The following is an 18,567-nucleotide window of genomic DNA, read 5'->3' as shown; positions in this document are numbered from 1 at the left end:
ATTAAAATTCTACGTGGAGATCGTATGGTTTTATTGTATTTTAATTCTGTAGAGGTCGAAAAATCATTTCCATTTTTCGAATGGACTTTTACAAGCAAGTGACGAAACATACTTACAAAAATAAATTATTATAATAATAAAAAAGGTGCGTGCGTACAAAGTACACAAGGCAGATATGAAACTTATTTGTAAATTAATTATAACTAAGGAAAACACTCCAAGAGATGACCATGTACCAGTATATGATCACTCCATGTCTTTGTATGTTTATATTCACACTGTTTACACGCGTTAACGGATTAATGGCATTTCAATTAATGTGGGAAAATTGGTTTGATAATTGAGCAAGGTTAGGTTTGTACATCTAAACTCAACTTAACGCAAACCTACATATAAACTACTTAGGGTCGACTTAGGCTCCTTTAAGAAAAGAACGTACCAAGTCATATATATACATATATACATAAAACAAATGCATTTGTTTCACGCAACGCTTTTTCTCTATCATCATTTTGAAAACATTCACTAATAATCTTTGACAAAATCTTCTCAACCTGTCCTATACTGAAACCGAACGTATTGCTTTTTCATGGCAATAGTTTTAACTTTACGACAGTTTCAAGTAAAAGGGACACGAGAAAAAGTTGTTGTTGTTGTTAAAGTGTTATGTAGAAATTATTACGTCAAGTACAGTTTATATGTCAAATGGAAGAGACTAATTCGACACATTTTAAACTGAGACGTCTGGCAATAAATGTCACTGACAGTAGGAATGTGCACGAATTGGTCATTACGAGTAAGGATTGTTGATTTTCCATAAATACAAAATGTTTTGATACTACACTCATTACATTACTGACTCAATACGCACAATTGCGAATTTATTTTCTAACGTGTTTCGAAGAAATTAAAAGCTGACATTTAACTTATAAATTAAAAACTTCTATTTACAGATAGCGAAACATTATGGCTAAAAATACGATGATAATTTAGCATATCGATCGTATCTATCCCGTTATCGATATGACGTCTACAATCCTTACGCACATCACTACATCTCTATAACACCTTAAGTGCGAGCGAGACAGATAAATAGCCTCAGTTCATGCGTCGACCCACGATACGTGGAATCCTAGGGCACTTTCTCTTTCAATGTTTAGTTACGTAATAATTTTGTCTCATATAAACCAATCTCAAAACATAAATTTATTTATTTTATTTATTTATTGTATAAGTGTTCTTAATATAAAGGAAGTTGATGTGGTGGAAACACAAACTGTACACAGTCTTTCTATCCACAAGGACGTCGAACATAATTAAATCATTAACACACATATATATATACTAAGGCCAGTGACATATAAACTGTAAATTTATAACAATTAAACCATTCAAACGATTTAAAATTGCACCTAAAACGTCATATAAAAATCAAACAGTGAATGAAAAAAAAATTCAACACAAGAACAGAGTGTCTTCCCTATAATAGAGACTATAAGTAGGGTCATTGGACACTTACTTATGATAACAATCCTTTTAAGTAAATTAGGTTAGACCTAAATTACTTATTAGTCTTAAGTTAGGCTAGATCGTAATGTTCCATGATGTCGTAGTAAAGACACATGTATTAAAAAATGTGTGTGTGTGTCAGCTACGACGTACGATTGGAGTTTACTCCTTACGAACGGTAATTATGATATATATCGAATAGAAAAAAAGGGTAAATGAACGCATCTGCTAAATTGATAAGAGAAACAAACATATATCTGTAATTAAAAATAATAATAACAATAATAATTGTGTTTAGAGAGAGAATGAGATGGAATCATTTCACACGTTCAATCCTACAGATATATATGTTTGTCTCTTTCTACGTAACGCCTCAACTTTTCGTGTTACACTTGATTTTACTCCTCATAAAATTTCCGTACCGGGCCTTATAACTCAAATCGTTTCTTAAGGAGTAAACTCCAAAAAAAAAACACAAACCAATCTAAAATGTCGTAGAACTTGCAGTAGGCGGACTCCAACATTGTTTCCGCCTAAGTTTATTTTACGCCCATGTTTATTAATCCTTAGCTCCTGTATATTTCACATTACAGGTAGAAGCCCTGCTAATGTATAGGACCGAAAATGTGTTGCGCAATTCTCAATTGAAACATGTTCAAGGTAAATCAAACCTACTGAGACTTCGTGGACAAAAGCAAGTTATTTAAAAACGTAAAACGCGTGATGTCATGACAAATTTATAAATACATTTGCCCCCTTAGGTTTTTTAACTAAAGTAATATTTATATCAAATGAATGTAAATTGTATTGAATGTAAATTCAGTAGTCGATAGCTGTCGATCAGCAAGATTTTGTACTCTGTTTAATTTTATTATTCATTTATTTATTAACACTTCGTTACACTACAGAAAATAAAAAAAAATTTAACATTATTAAATCAAAAGGACTGGCGGCCTTATCGCTTACGAGCGATCTCTTCCAGGCAACCACTGTGTGTAAAGAAAAAAATAAATAAAAATTTATTAAATTACATAAGATGGGCAAGTAGTGCAAAAATACGTGTTATACACAGTTGTTAAGACAAAAACTAAACAGGAACAACAACAAAAAAACTAAACTAAAAAGATGATACATTAAAAAAAAGACACAAATCACAATAATTTAAGATAAGTCTCACGTCAGTTAGTAGTTGGAAACAAAGTCCTCTTGCGAATATGTAGACTTAAAGGTTCTTATTTTAGTATAAGCTTAATTACTAACTAACCACGGTATAGTATTGTCTGTTGTTAAAATAGCTTTTACGCATTAAGAAAAACACTTTTTGAACGGATTATAATTATTTGCTGATAAAACAACATTCTCTACAGCTGTGATACTTTTGACATTCAACACCTTTTGCCTTCAGTCACCGTGACCACGCACGCCGAAAAGCACGCGAAACGTCGGAAAAAAAATTAAAATTTAGAATTATGTAAATAATTATAAGCTTTTAATAATAATACATTGCTTTAACCCGTTCAAAAAGTGTTTTTTCTTATACCACGGTATATTCTTACTTATACATATAAGTGCCGCATTTAGGGCTCCCCTATGTTGTAGCCAGGTTCTTTACGATTGTAGAGGCATTCATATTTTACAACACAGCGTCCGAACGCTCAACACTCAAGTCATATGCTTTGACGTACGCAGCGAGTGAGAGGATAGGGGCGTGGCTAAAAAAAAACACGCTTCTAATCACGTTACTACGCAGCCAACTAATCAGTCGCTGGCCATATTTGTTATCTACTAATCACTAATCAAAGTGAGCGCAGGTTTAGCCCTATACTTCGAGAGCCTAAATCGTCTACAAGAGAACGTTGAGGTATGTGCTGGAATTATTTATTTTGCTAATAAATGGACTGCCAGTTATTAGATTTTGTCCTGGAAAAATGCATCACGAAAATCCTGTGCCTCGTGTTAGAGAGTTATGTGGAACGTGTTACGCTTCTGTGCATACCCACTGAATGATGTGAAATGGACCTTTTTAGAGCTGGGGAAGGTCGGGTACAAGATGCGTCAGTTTCCCTCCCCCCCTCTGAACAAGATGAAGAATTATTTGTATATGCATTTGTCACGCACCTATTGTTACAACACTATTATTGGTTTTCAAATGTATACCATGATTTCAATTATATTATTCAGTAAAATAATTAATAATAAGTTAAAACGCGTATTTGAAATGAGAAATTAAGTTCATTAAACATAACAAGTTTAGCTACATAATTTTAAAAACAAACTCAGTATTTGTTCGAATAATTTTTCCAGTTATTTTCCCGTGTTTTTTCCTGTCATCGTCAAGTCAAATGTCAGTTTGTTAAAGCATTTTTAAGTGTGAGGTGATGAAGGTGTCATTACAAAACTCTAAAAATAGGGTCGCGGTTTCAAATGCTTACATGCAATAGGAAATTATCGTAATACCTAAGTATATACCTCTATTTATGTATTTTTAGTCTTCCGTTGGAATAGTTAGAAAAAAGCGAATTTTCTAATTCCCTATTAAATGAGCGATTATCAAAAGCACTAAGCCAAAACAAAGAAACACATTTTACACGTGATCGTTACGATATTCAATCATTAGACCAAACCATAAAAGTATATATGACAATTTCTAAGAACAGGGGCAAATGGGCAGCAGGCTCTGACGTTATCATTAGAGCAAACCATAAAAGTATATATGACAATTTCTAAGAACAGGGGCAAATGGGCAGCAGGCTCTGACGTTATCATTAGAGCAAACCATAAAAGTATATATGACAATTTCTAAGAACAGGGGCAAATGGGCAGCAGGCTCTGACGTTAAGTGATGCCACCGCCTATGAACACAGTACCAGAAGGATCAAATGCGTTGCCCGTTTTGAAGAATTGGTACGAGCTTTGAAGGCCCTTAAGTCGAATTGGTTCGGAACCAGTTCTGTGGTTCCACATGGTAAAAGCCTTAAACTATGATCCGCTTGCATTTATATGTATTATTTAACAATTTCAGAGAAAAAACTACCGCTAAGCATCAGGAGCATCGAAATTCGATATATTTTACGAGATTAAAATAAAATATAAATCTTAGCGCGAACTGATAAACGTATGGCAAAAACGGGACACATACAAGTCCCCCATAGCCCTAAAATCCTATTAAATCAGTGGCGCTACAACATTTTTAGGTCTGGGCCTCAAAATTCATGTATCTGTTTCATCATTTGTCAGTCTAATAGGCAAGTAGGTGAGCCTCCTGACTGATACGCCGTCGACTCTTTGATTCTAAGGCAAACCTTTCCTTCATCGTTCGAGCGAATGTAAAATACGCATAAAGAACTGTGGTGCACAGCCGGGGATCGAACCTAGGATGTATCATGGATTAGTGTGGCTAATAAAAAATAATGTTATAATAAAAATATATAGTTACATATGAGGCTGCGATCCCTGTGTGTATATCTCCTGCGGCTCCACATATTGCACCTGATAGTTTACGCCATTGCCACCTTCGCCTGCAACAGACATACCTGCTCACGTTACTAACAGCACTTCTTGAGTCCCAAGTGTTTACGAACATTTTAATAAAACCAAGATTTTTATTATTCTTTCGAGTGCCTTAAAGCCTTCGAGGAAATTCGCACAATAAGCGGAATAAATAAGAAATATTGATTTATTCTTAGACTTATTACGAGCACCTATCTTGTTGCCATGGTTACCATGGCCATTAGAAATGGTAACCATGGCAACAAATACGCACTTAGAATTTTTTTATATCCAGGTTTGGTTCGTACGAGAAGGTTCTAGATCACGCAAAATTAAAAACATTGTTTAGCTGTCTGAGGATTATAGTACAATATATTGGGGTTAATTTTTAACAGAGTCCATAAAAACATATTAATAGTTATGTAAGTAATAAAATGTTATTAAAATATATAATTAGTTCAGGCATTTATATGTAAATTAATTATAAGGTATTAGATAAACCTGACATATGTAAGCGATAACAAAAATATTACAATTATTTTTCCTTTCGCAACCATTAAAATTGATTTTTTAGCTTATAATTAAAACATTTATAAAGCAGTTAGTAATAGAAAAATGTTATTCGTAAATACTTCGCCCAAACGCGTATAAAACACAGACTAACAAACACGCGTGAAACCATAGGTTAAAAATTAAAATCTATTGACGGCGGTAATTAACTAAGACGTATAAGAGACAAAGGCTAGTTCAAGTTCACGTAATATGAAGCCTTGACGACGGTACTCACAGGGGTAGTATGCTCGGTAACGCACCTCCATACTCGCAGAGGTCTCCCAGGCAACTCAGCTCGACAGCTTCCCAGACCGAGAGAGAAAGTTTCCACCCACATGCATAGGGTCGTGTCATATCGAAGCGATAATTTAAAAATCGAACCGTTCTCGAGAATTTACGACAGGTGTTATTATTATGACGGTATTTTAACGAGTTTACTCTTTATCTATTGTATTTATATAAGATTCGAACTCATTAGAAGTGTGTATTATAAAAATTAATGATATTCAATGCTCGTACAAGATTATAAACATACAACCTTCTAGGAGCTCAGATTTATATATCTAGTACGTTTTTATTGAGCGTTGCGACCTCAGGATAGAGTGATGGAGGTAAATTTTAATATTTTAAATTCTCTGCGGCTTATAGGGGATGTTTAATGTCACATCTATACAAATCAGCCTGATTGACTTCAAAACTTCAAAACATCGAAGAAGTGGCTTAGGCCTTATGACCGATAATAATAAGACATGACAACGATAAGACAAGACATGGCTTCGGCCTTACGATCAAGAAACAATCTAGACGTGGCTTCGGCCTTTAAAACCACCAAAATTCTCCAATTATTACCAAAAACCAGACCTGTCTGTGTGGACTAAAACTGGTCCTTTACCTCTCCCATTAGGGATAAATTAATATCATCATCATCAAATGAGCCTGAGACATGGCGTCGAATTTTTAGGTCACCGTTCGAGCGAGTGTTAAATTCAGAGATAGACAGTATATTGGTGTTCGAATCCACGACGTCAGCGAGAGTACACTGAAGCCGTGACCATGCACGCAGAAAAGCACGCGAAACGTCGGAAAAAAAATATTTAGAATTATGTAAATAATGATAAGTTTTTAATAATAATACATAGCTTCAATCCGTTCAACAAGTGTTTTTCTTACACTGAAGCTGCTAAAGTCTAAACGCATACCAAATTTCACTCTCAATGCGATAAATAATTTGTCAATGTATCACTCAGAAAAATGTATGACATTTTTTAATTATAAACGACTTCGATAGAAACATTGTTATTTCCTACTTTTTAGTGCATTTTTGGATATTATGAAACTCTTTTAAAATATTTTATAGTACAGCTTCCCATGGAGCACCGTATTAAGAGGATGCGTCTATCTCACTCCCACCCGACGCCGTCTCACACCCTACCTGTCCACGCCCACTGTTACCTACTGTATATCTATGGTCTATAGTTTTACATTTTAACAGGTTGATTTTTTGCCAAAGGGTGAATAGACACCCCAATTAATACAAGTAATTGATACATTAAATGATGCCTTTTTAATACAGGGTGTTTTTTGCAATAGATACTTTTTGTAACAAGGACATTGTAGGTACAAATTAAAAAAAAAAACAATAATTAAGCGTATATACTTTGAGATACCGTCTAGATCTTGCCCGGTCTACGCCCTAGACTTGCGAACTGGTAGTAAATGTAAATTTGAAATCAATTTACCATCCTCTCATACTTTATAACTAAAAACACAAAATTTTAAATAAGATCGCGTTTATCTTATCTAAGTATATATATAAAAGGTTTTTTTTTATCATCCGTTATTATATGTTATTATACATTAATCTGTTTCATGAAGATGCCAATCTAATCTGCCTCCTGTGCCTGCCCGCTTTTTGGGTCTAAGACAAGCCGATTTCCTCACGATGTTTTCCTTCACGGTTCGAGCGAATGTTAAATGCGGGCATAGAATCAAAGTCCATTAGTCCCGGGGATTGAACTTTCAACAACATCTTAAACTAACGAATTCGGTAATATATACAAACATATATATTACCGAATTCGTTAGTTTAAGTATATATTTGTTGTCTTGTTTAAAAAATTATATAGTACCAAATATTAATTTATATTCTCTAGTCTCAGGCGTATTCCAATTTTTATTTCTTACAAGCATTATATTACGAAACTCAATAGTATGACACGTGCCAAATTCGCACAAAATTATCATCCTACATAAAAGGACTGGTCCGCATCACATCAAAGTGCAGCAGGTTCGATTAACAATGCGCTCGCTCAGGTAAATAATCCGAGGGGGCAAATTATCTATTATGAAGGATTTTATTGAAACACCCCAATTACTATAGCACGGCATAAAACGCTCTACGGTGCTCGCTATAATAGTTACATTTGTGTGAATTTACAACACAGATATCATAGGTATCAGTTTGACAGGATAATCAGATACTTAATGTCGAGGGTTGTTTGATACGACTTCTGTTTGGACTCTTACGCAGGTCATAACAACGGAAAACATTGCAAATTTCTTTTGATATATTATTATTTGTGTTAAAAAAAATGTGTGTTTTTTTATACGGCAACATAATATTGGTGACAATTATTTCATAGTTTGAAAAGTGTTATCGGCATGAAACACGGTTTTAAAAGCGTTTTGAAGTAAAATAACTCGAAAATGAAAGTGTTTTTTTTTTTTAATTTACGTCAGCCACTTGACACAAATGACACAATGGTCACATATATCTTGAAGTTTTTCGTTGAAACTGTTTCTGATGTATTTGTGTAATTTGAGAATGATAATAGACGTCCAGGAGCAGCTGGCAGACACATGGCAAATCCAATGGAACTTTGGAAGAAGTTGGAGAAGGCCTATCATGACAGGTTTCTATACTATATCTATCTATAATTATTTATATCTAACATTTTTTAGAAAATGAAGGCTTTATCAATATAAAAATAATAATTGAAACGTAAAATCCTTGAGGTTGTTAACAAGCGTGGTATGATACGCCTACAACAAGATCTTGTTAAGAAAAGCGGTTTTTCGAGTTCATGAAATTAGAAATTTTGAAATCCATCAGAATCAAAAATATAATATAATTGTATATGTTCCAGTCCACTAATAATCTAATAAATTATTAATATTATAATATTTATCTTTGTACGTTTCAAAAGTTTGTTTTCCTAAAATGTATTTCATTACGGCGTAATAATTATCGAGGTATTTTTAATTACACATTGCTGGTATATAGTGGTTAGTTAAAACATAAGTTAGCACGTTCAAATATAAAGTATAATAAGCAAAGCAAACCATCCCAAAAATAAAATAAAAAAACACTTGCATTCATCGTTGCTTTCACCGCTGAAGTCTTCACTGGGCTCCTCTTTCACATTGTCTGTGCACCACACAATAAAGTGCAAATGTAATAAGCGAAACACCATGCCACTCAGATATAAAAGTCTAGGGCGGATCCAGTTAGGTCATGACCTCCAGACCATGATTCTGTATCATCAGTCACTACTAGACAATAAATTATATTAATCCCTTTGTATGATGCCCTCGAAGTAAACTGGATTCGCCCTTGATAAACATATTTGCAAATTTTTATGTTATTTAAAACATATCGAAGTTAATTCTGTCAAAAAACTGACAATCGAACACTTTTTCTTTGTTCTCATATGTACCGAAGAGTATCATATCAACCAAAACACAGGAATATTTATTGTGTGCGGACTGGTATCTGTATGTCAACTACGTATATTTTTTTGTAATATTATTATAAGCCTATTTATTTGTCGAATTTTGCATTTAACCAAAATTCCGGTAACGAGCAATCCCGAATAATATCAAACTTTTTGTACCCAAATTTGCTCCCAAATACACCACCATCAGTTCATACAATTATTCAAAGACTAGTACCGAGTTACTATCGTATATAGCATTACCAATTCAAATAATATAATGAATACAAACTACATAACGAACTTAAAAGAAACTGATACAATGCGGTGCCTATATAAATTCAAAACACAGATTTAAACATACATACATATATCTCAATTTAAAAAAAAACTCACTCGCTACGATATAAGTGTGTTGCGTCTCGTTATTGGGGCTCGAATGTCCCGAACTGTCACCATTCACTTCCACACCTGACGTGGACACCTGAAAAATATTTAAAAACATCAAAATTTGAATTAAATATAAACTTTTGACCTGAATTCGCCGGGATGTCGTGTATTTTCAAGTATTTGCGACCTCGACACGATATATTTAAGTAATTCAAAACAAACAGGATAAATGAAAATGAATGATTTTGAAGTATCAGAAATATACGGTACCAAATATATAATTGTCTGAAAGAAACTGCTCTTAGCGGTAAGACCGCCCATTAAGATCCTTTGATGTTTTTATGTAATTTTATTTTTCTCCTGCTCAGTGTGTTATTGTTATGTAAGTGTTATCACTATTATATTAACTTGTAGACGCAACAATCTGATTACTCCTGATTAACCTAATTAACAATTGTATATCAATTTCGTTAATTAAAACACGATGTATAATAATATATATTATATTATAATAGATAATAATCAATGTTTTGTTTCAGTCTGGCCATAAATACTGTTACAAAAAACTTTTTTTTTTAACTGTTTAATTATTTTAAATTTGGAACGGGTATATTATTTAAAAAAGTGCTTTCGATTTTGCGCCATTTCACATATTTTTTCGTGTACAAAATCAAATTACAAAATGAAATGGGGTGTTAAAGAAAATAGGATTGTAGTGATCGATCGCCTTGCACAGTGCAAAGTGGGTAGTGAGACGTCGGTCATATGCCAGACACTTGAAAAGCTTGGTATCAGCCGTATATTCGTATATCGTACTATCAACAGACACAGCAATACTTCGTCTGTAAAAGACCAGAAAAGATCGGGGCGGCCGCGTGCTGTTAGATCTACAAAGGCTGGTGATGCTGTTAAAACCAGAATTCCTCGAAACTCTATTAGGAAGCAAAAAATCTTATCGCAAGAAATGAAGACTCTAGGACTATGTCGCGTATTATATAACAAGACCTGAAGCTCTGTGCTTATTGTCCATATACAGGACATGCCCCAAATCAATCTTTACAATTAAAGAGAGTGGATGGATCAAAATGCCGTGAAAAGAACAAAAAATATCCACTTTACTGATTAAAAAAAATCACGATTAAAGAACACTTCTTCACGTTCTGAAGAATCTGCTCAAGTTGTCGGAAAGGTACAACGTTGGCAACATCTTGCGTCAGTGATGGTTTGAGGCGTGTCTTATCAAGGAGTAACAAAACTAAATTGTTGTGAAAAAGAAGTGAAATCTTCAGCCAAAGTGTATCGAGATACAATCTTGAATGATTGTTATGAAACCTCACAGCAATACACTTTATAAAAATATACCGTGGACTTTCCAGCAGGATTCTGCACCTGATCACAAGGCCGAACTACTTAAGCCTAGCTTGAAACCAACGTTCCGGACTAAATAAGACTGGCCCTCATTTAGCACAGACTTCAACCCTTTAGACTTAAAATTATCGTCAGTTTTAGAGAACATGGCCTGCACGAAACGGCACGACATTGAGTCTCTTAAAAAACCTTTGGAGCAGGCAGTACCAAAATTTCCTTTGGAAACAGTGCGTTAATCCATAAATTTGTGGCTAAAAGATGAAAGGCCTGTATAAAAGTCAAAGGTGGTCATTTCGAATAGAATATTGTTATATTTTTGGCTGAAACTAACAAATATGTAGGTATAAATTTATATAAAAATTGTATTAGCATTTGTAACCGAACTTATGGCTGGACTAGGTAATTCTCAATTACTTAAGCTTACTGCCCATTTATCCAGGAAGGCATATTGATGAAAGACCATTAAATAAGCTTATAATTTAAACATTTAGAGATGAGAATTGACTCCCGAATGTCAAAAACTTATTGGATGTTCTCGCTCCTGAATTTTACCAAAGAACATTTTCCGATATTATCCATTTCTACAATAGCTCATACAAAGATGAATCCACACAGCTGAACATCTTAGAGTTGAGCATCGCATTATCCTCTGCCCGTGTACATACATAGATACAGTATAACGCAATATGTTAGGTAGAATCTCAGAAACTCAAATTCGAGTATTGCTTTTGATAGTCTATGGATGTTACAGGATTAACATGATACCAAGCCCTATACATATGTTACCTGTTGTATTGCATGTTGCAAATTAATCCCGTGGCTAATCTCTGGTATCACAATTAATTCCCGGACGGCACTCGGCGATGTACTACTGCTGGTGCCCTGGAAATATTGTTGGAATAGGCCGCATCTTAAAATAGTTCGGATCAAGACAATAAAAACCAGTAAAACAATATCAAGTCCGGAAGTTTGAATAGCGCTTTGGAAATAGATATACTAATACAAATTACGTACATGTTGACATTTTCCACCTTACCAAGGAGGATGTCTGGAAATATTTTAAGAAGCGGGAAGACTCTGACTCTTTAAAAATATTAAGTTGTCGTTTGTTAACGATAATTTCCGTTTTTTCAATCTCCTAATGTACCTAATTGATTTAAGGTCTCTGTTTCATATATTTTTTGTATAATGTCTAAGTGTTTTCATTTATCATGGATATTTGTAGCTGTATGATTACTTATAAATAAATACCTTGTAATTAAAAGTAAAACTATTCCGGCTGTAGAGTTTATATATTATAGCTATTCATTAATTTCAAGCCCTAAATTTAACTACAAAAGATTTTCGAATATTTTTTTTTCAAAGACCATCACATTAACTTTGTTAAACCCACTCAAGGGTTTAAGTGTAAAGTTCTAAATTACTTAGTTTATTAATTATCACATGTATACAAATTAAGAAAGAATGTGTTGATTTAACCATAGTGACATAGAAAATATAATAGAACTCAAATCTTATACAAATGCAAAACAAATGAAGTATAAGTGTTAAAAAAAACAATACATTCCAGTCACTGTAAAATACCGTCGTTAAAATAATATTAAGACAGACCTAATAAGATAAGAGATATCGCTACTGTACAAATATTACCTCCACATTATATCCCTAACTTTCATACTAAATGATGTGGAACTGATCAAAAATTATCGTGATTCATTTGCAGTTTTAAATCTAACACAATACACAACACGACATACCCGCGGGGGCAAGTGTTACAGAAAAATATAATAGATAAATAGTTTTCGAAATCTGAATATTGATCACATTACCAGCATGTACCATATATATAGTCCCTTAAAAAAACATTGATAATGCAGACAAGATAATTATAGATTGGAGCGTAGTGTGACAGAAGAACATGTATCACTACTCACCAAAGAACTGTTAAAAATATATATTCCAAATAATTTGTATGAAAAGTAACCTGTGTGGGTTGTGCCAGCTGTGCCGCCATGACGGGAGAGGCGGGCGGCGAAGACTCCACAAGCACCTCGTCGCCCGCGCAGTCAAAACCTGCAAATCACAGCTTCAATGTATCGCTAAAATAATTTACCACCTTGGGCAGCCTTAAACAAATGACGATAGAGCATTACGTTGTTCAAACAGGCACGTGAAAAGATCCGTCTTTTGTTTTAAATTCCAATTGGACTTTTGCGTCTTATTAAACCATTTCCTTGAACATTAATATATAAAGAATTATATCAAGGGGGTGAGAACGTAAAACAAATGACGCAAGCGCTTTTCGTTCGATAGTGATTTGTCACAATTAAACCTTTAGTCACATACACTATCCGTCATCCAGTTAGACCTTTTCTTTCTCCTCAGCTGAGATTCCTAACTACTGGTTACTTTGTAATGTTTTGCGTAATTTGCTGCACAAGCTAGTTTAATATAGGAAAACAAGTTCAATAATTCCGAAATACACATGAATGTAGAACCCATACTGCGTATAGATAAAACTCCTATACAGACGGTAGCTTGAGTATGCGATAAAGCTTTATTTACGTGTGTAAACTTATTAGGCATGAAAAATCTCAAACATATGTTATAGTAACATGCCATCTGACACTATACAAATGTTTTCAATTATGGTGCTAAGGTCTAGAGGAACACAAATAGCTTCAAAAGCCGTCGAACGTTATATGAATGGGAAAATTTATAATTACCCAAAATTTGAAATTTAGTACTAATTCCTACACTATTTGGAAATTACATTATATGAGAAATAAGTTTTCTAAAGACAAGATCGTGATTAATAACATTTTTAAATGTGAAATTTATATACACTCAATTGTAGTTTTTTTTTAATTCATAGGCATTCAAATTAAATTATGTGTATTCTTCATTACAATTAGTAGCAATATATGAATAGTTTTTGCCTTTTAATAATGTGTAATTTGAGAGATGGTAATTGACAACATACCCTTAAGAGCAAAACTAATTAATTGGGGATTACAACCCTCTATAAAATACACCTGAATTGTATTAAACTTACATAGACAATATAAATAAGAATACTACAGAAAAAAGTATATATAGAAGTTTAAAAAAGGAGTGGTTAAAATTCAAGCAAACAAATAAAGCAAGTCATAAAATTACTTAAATCAGCATACAGCTTGCAAATAATTTTTAAGTCATATAATGTTATAAGAACATTCACACTTTCAAAATAAAGCAGTTAAAAATATACAGGCAGATGTTTTGCATAACACCATCCTGTCGGATGGAGATGTTATTGATCTGTCTCCGGCTAAGAGCCCAGTATCCGAGGAGTGTTTCCAAGCAACAACATCCCTCCGCACCTTTACACAGGTAAATCAACTCACTTTCAAGATAAAACACATTCTCCAGACCCATTTCAGACATCTTCAACACGATAATGTTATACACAAGTGTACATTGCAAGCTAGATTTTAACAATATTGATCAAACAACAGTTCCTATGTTACTGCATTGCTGATTAGTGTACCGCGGTGATGGTGGGGTTGTGCAGGTGTGTTATGCTTCAGTGACACCACCTGTCTCTGTTCTACATGCATGGCTAACTATACATATGTTGATTTTATTGTTTAAATGTTATTGAGTACCTGTAATATTTCATTAGCTTATATGTTTAATAATTCTATATACTATCAATTATTTATGATTGGAATTGCAAATTGCCATTTGTATAATAGGTTAATTTATTTTACACCAGCAGTATTGGACTATATTGGTTAGAATTAAACTATGCTTAATTATCACTGATGTGACGCCCCATTGAAATTATTTTATTCGATGTGTGCGTGATAAGAACGGTCGGTGCCAGGTACTATATCACCCCTCTATTCCGATAGCGATGATAATATGTAATCTCTTTGCTTTTTGGGGATAGTGCATTCTAACAACCACATTACTTACATAAGCATACGAATAATATAATTGTTTAAAAAAATGTATATCTTAATTATTGTAAAGAAAACCAACCTGCCAGCCATACTATTATGCCAATATATTTGCCACCGAGAAAGAGGTTTTTATAAACGAGCGTTGACTGTCGTTTTTTTAAAGAATAATTAATTTACATTTAACAGAAAATTAGTGGAATATCAACTTTTTATGTAACACAAGGTATGTTGTTGTAGCTACACCCGTTTCCTAGGCTACGGACGGATATATCACAAGGAAAATTGAAAAAATATCAGTTATTGCATGCTAAGAGATGGCGCTTGTGTAAATTTGCTTCAAACGTCTACCAAAACTATTGATCCAGACTTCAGAATTCAATTTTTCCCGCCTTTGTAATACTTACAAAAACGTACGAGTTTGTTGTCTTGTTTTTAATTAATTAAATATCTATGTTTATTATTCAAAATGTCTAAATAACATATCTAATGTATGACTAATCTGCTTACCTTTACTTCCCTTCTCATCGAAATAGTAAATTACATCACAGTCGAATGGTTTATTAAGTGCAAAATAGTTATTATTTACTTTATCGTCTTGATATGGTGATAATGAATTAATTTTGAAATCCATCTCGTTAAATTAATGATCGTTTTTTGATTGTTCGTAGTATCTCCTAGGTAATTAATTTTATTTATCCTTTCATAAATTATTTCAAAGTGATGGCATTAAAATATTTTTTCAGATGTCAAAATCTATGTGGCCTTACACCGTTTGCAAAAATAATTTCATTTGAATTCTGAATACATTTACTTTAAGTAATTTATGAACTAAGAAGAACAACTAGGGCATAGAAACCGTGTAACATTGTGTTCACTAAGGAATTTGACTCTAAACGCATTATGCTTTATGTGTAAATGGAAACCTTATTATGCTTTTTGCTTAGTCGTCGTAAACTCAGTTGTCAAATTCCGATGCTTGTTGCTTTTAAGAGTTTTAAATATCATCAAATTAAGTTTGTCGTTCATATACTGCATAATTTGTATTATATGTGTGTATAATTTGTTAGTCAGTTAAATAACAACATATCGTTCACGCAACTTTGTTAATAATCCCAATAATATTTCTATGACTTGGTTGCCTGTTGTTAAAATCATTGTTTTACTTTAGTGTAAATTCTCTTAAAACTACTCAAGTGTTTATGGTGGAAGACTCATACAAGACAAAGCATTACATTAATTAAGACAGGGCAAGTTATCAATGATTTTCTAAGGAAACATTTATGGAAAGAAAAGAATCCTCTTGCTAGCCACCGCCGCACAGGAAAGGCCCCTGCTAAGGTCGAGGCTAAGATCGAAAAGTTGTATTATATATCCTCACTGGCTGTTATAACTTGGTTAGCGCGCCTTAGGGTATGATGTCGTCGCAGTTATTGTAACCATAGAAAGAAATCAATCCTACTAATAACTAATCCTATTAACACCTATATATACAATTCAACAACTTAAATGATTGATTTCTATACGCCTCCTATTCATAATTGTTAAAAACGTTTTGGAACTCATTTAGTAACGAAAAAATACTTAACATTTAGAGCATGAGCGTCATGATTCATGTACGGAAACAAAACAATAATTACAATTTGAGATTAATTTTTTATCGCTAAAGTAAAATACAGCCAATCTGCTTAAATTACACACTACAAACATTATTTTAATTCATTTTACTTATTTAAGCACGGTTTCTATCCTGATGTTGTTCTTAAATTTCGAATATGGTTTGTCTATTGTACCTTCATTTCGTCTGTGGTTAAAAATATTGGTTTTTACAGACATATTTTGTGACAACTGTCAAATATCACATTGGTCTTTCAATTATCTATTAATGCGGTAATGCCAACTTGGGGGTGTTCTTCCCAAAATTAGGGGGATTAAGAGGTCTAGGGGGTTATATAGGGGGCACTATTTAGGGGGATACTTTATTTAAGAATTATTCCATTTTTCTTAAAAAAACTAAAGTCTATATTATTATATTAAGCCTCGAGCTCAACCAAAGTAAACTCCAAAAATGTATGTAATATCAAAGATGAGAGAGCTATAAACATCGAAATAACAGCTATTTTATACTATTTTAATCTCTCAAACCGAGTGTACAGCAAAAACAGTAGGGGTTTTTAATTGATTTTTAAGGGTATTCGAAGTTGGTCATAGGTGGAACATTCTGATTACTCTTTGATTCTGTAGGAGTTGCACTCTGAAGCAATTGGCATCACTAAATCTGTTACAGTAAAAATTAAAATTACTCTTAATTTCCAATTTATATTTATCTTTGTCTTGTGCTTACATTTAAAATACCGATTTCACGAAAACTATTTATTTCAGCCTATATTTCCTGTCAATATGAAGATTTCAATAAAGAAGTTGCAAACTCAAGAAGAGTTCAATTTAGAGGTAAGTTTACTTTTATTCCCTATTGTAACCTGTGTGACTCAACAAATAACATTTTAATAATCTTTTTACCACGAGATTGTTGTCTTTTTAGAAAATCAGTAGGTGGTCTGGTCATCAGACTAGCCTTGCCGAAAAGCTCATGATAAATATAATAAAAAAATAAATTTATAATTTCTAAAAAAAAATCGACTGAACTTTTTCTGTTTAAGGTTGAACCTTCTACGAAAATTATAGATATTAAACGTAGTCTTGCGCTTAAGTGCAACCTAAGGGTTTCGACACAGAAATTATTGCACATGGGAAGGGCCTTACTTGATGATGAAACCATCAGTACATATCCTAATATTAAGGATGGTGCCAAGATACATCTATTAATGATAAAGCCTGAAGGTCTAGAGGGAGCGGCGAGGTATTTTAGGGAAAAGGGTATGTCGGAAGAAAAAGCCAACCGCCTTGGAAATCGTTTGCAACAGATAGCAAAAGAAACATTTAACAAAATGTCATGGGATGATATTGAAAGGCTTGCATTAAACATATTGACTTATGATCACGTAGATATAACTAGACCTCTATATACAGAAATTGGGGGTAAACATTTAATATGACTCAATGTGAGTGCTCATTTATAAATTCCTATTTTCTGATTTTACTGAAGATAAGTAACATTCAACTCTTAATTCAATGTATAATATAATTTTCTAAATTACACAGTGATGTTGATGTGATAAAGATCAAAAAGATACTGTCAACCCTAAAGAATAAATTTGCTAAAATTGTAATATGTCCCGCACAATATATGTGTAAAAATTAATGTTAAACCTTACCGCCAGTCTTTTGAGGATCAACATCAACCATTTGTCAAAAGTCTTGTCTGCTTGTAGGTTGAGTGCAAATTTTGTACATTTCAAGTGATATGAAGTACACAAAGTGTCAAATCTCACTAATCAATAAGTAACTCACAATAATTTGTTAAATTGTATTAGTATATCACTTAATTTTTCTTAGTGTAACTGCACCAAATGTATATTTAGTATTATATGTAAAATTTAAGTTTATTAAAACAGTATTAAAAACATTAAGGACTTTGTATTTAAAATAATACAACTTGTTATAATTTTAATATTTATTACAATTACTATTTATACAATCAA

The 18,567-nt window shown here is 33.0% G+C and overlaps 2 protein-coding genes across 6 annotated transcripts in view; one reads left to right on the top strand and one right to left on the bottom strand.

The window, feature by feature from the left end:
• The window catches only part of LOC123713929 (transcription factor RFX3), a 31,735-nt gene extending 16,397 nt beyond the window's left edge, over positions 1-15,338 (bottom strand). The window contains exons 1-6 of one of the 5 annotated variants that reach the window (XM_045667815.1): positions 15,048-15,338; positions 13,006-13,094; positions 11,808-11,903; positions 9,660-9,747; positions 8,924-8,977; positions 4,946-5,027 (exon numbers count right to left, since the gene is read on the bottom strand). In XM_045667815.1, the coding sequence (XP_045523771.1) occupies positions 4,946-5,027; positions 8,924-8,977; positions 9,660-9,747; positions 11,808-11,903; positions 13,006-13,035 (350 nt within the window). In that variant the 5' untranslated portion in view covers positions 13,036-13,094; positions 15,048-15,338. Of the gene's footprint in view, positions 1-4,945; positions 5,043-8,923; positions 8,978-9,659; positions 9,748-11,807; positions 11,904-13,005; positions 13,095-15,047 lie in introns of all 5 variants that reach the window. The other 4 variants (XM_045667816.1, XM_045667817.1, XM_045667819.1 and 1 more) reach the window with 4 other exon arrangements.
• Positions 15,339-17,113: 1,775 nt separating this feature from the next.
• LOC123713938 lies at positions 17,114-18,491 on the top strand. Its single transcript, XM_045667837.1, has 3 exons — positions 17,114-17,251; positions 17,348-17,416; positions 17,626-18,491. The coding sequence occupies exons 2-3, from the start codon at positions 17,366-17,368 to the stop codon at positions 18,019-18,021; spliced, it is 447 nt and encodes a 148-aa protein (XP_045523793.1). The 5' UTR covers positions 17,114-17,251; positions 17,348-17,365; the 3' UTR covers positions 18,022-18,491.
• The last annotated feature ends 76 nt before the right edge of the window (positions 18,492-18,567 follow it).

Source organism: Pieris brassicae, chromosome 9 (genome assembly GCF_905147105.1).
Source record: "Pieris brassicae chromosome 9, ilPieBrab1.1, whole genome shotgun sequence".
Classification (NCBI taxonomy): Eukaryota; Metazoa; Arthropoda; class Insecta; order Lepidoptera; family Pieridae; genus Pieris; species Pieris brassicae.
The sequence above is the reverse complement of the archived record's forward strand: the minus strand, read 5'-3'. Positions and strand labels throughout refer to the sequence as shown.

What these genes read in the sequence shown, in the direction of transcription:
- LOC123713938 (XM_045667837.1), top strand. Translation starts at nt 17,366, where the DNA reads ATGAAGATTTCAATAAAGAAGTTGCAAACTCAAGAAGAGTTCAATTTA. An exon ending in AAGAAGAGTTCAATTTAGAG is followed by an intron (nt 17,417 to 17,625) that starts GTAAGTTTACTT and finishes TTTCTGTTTAAG; the next exon opens with GTTGAACCTTCTACGAAAAT.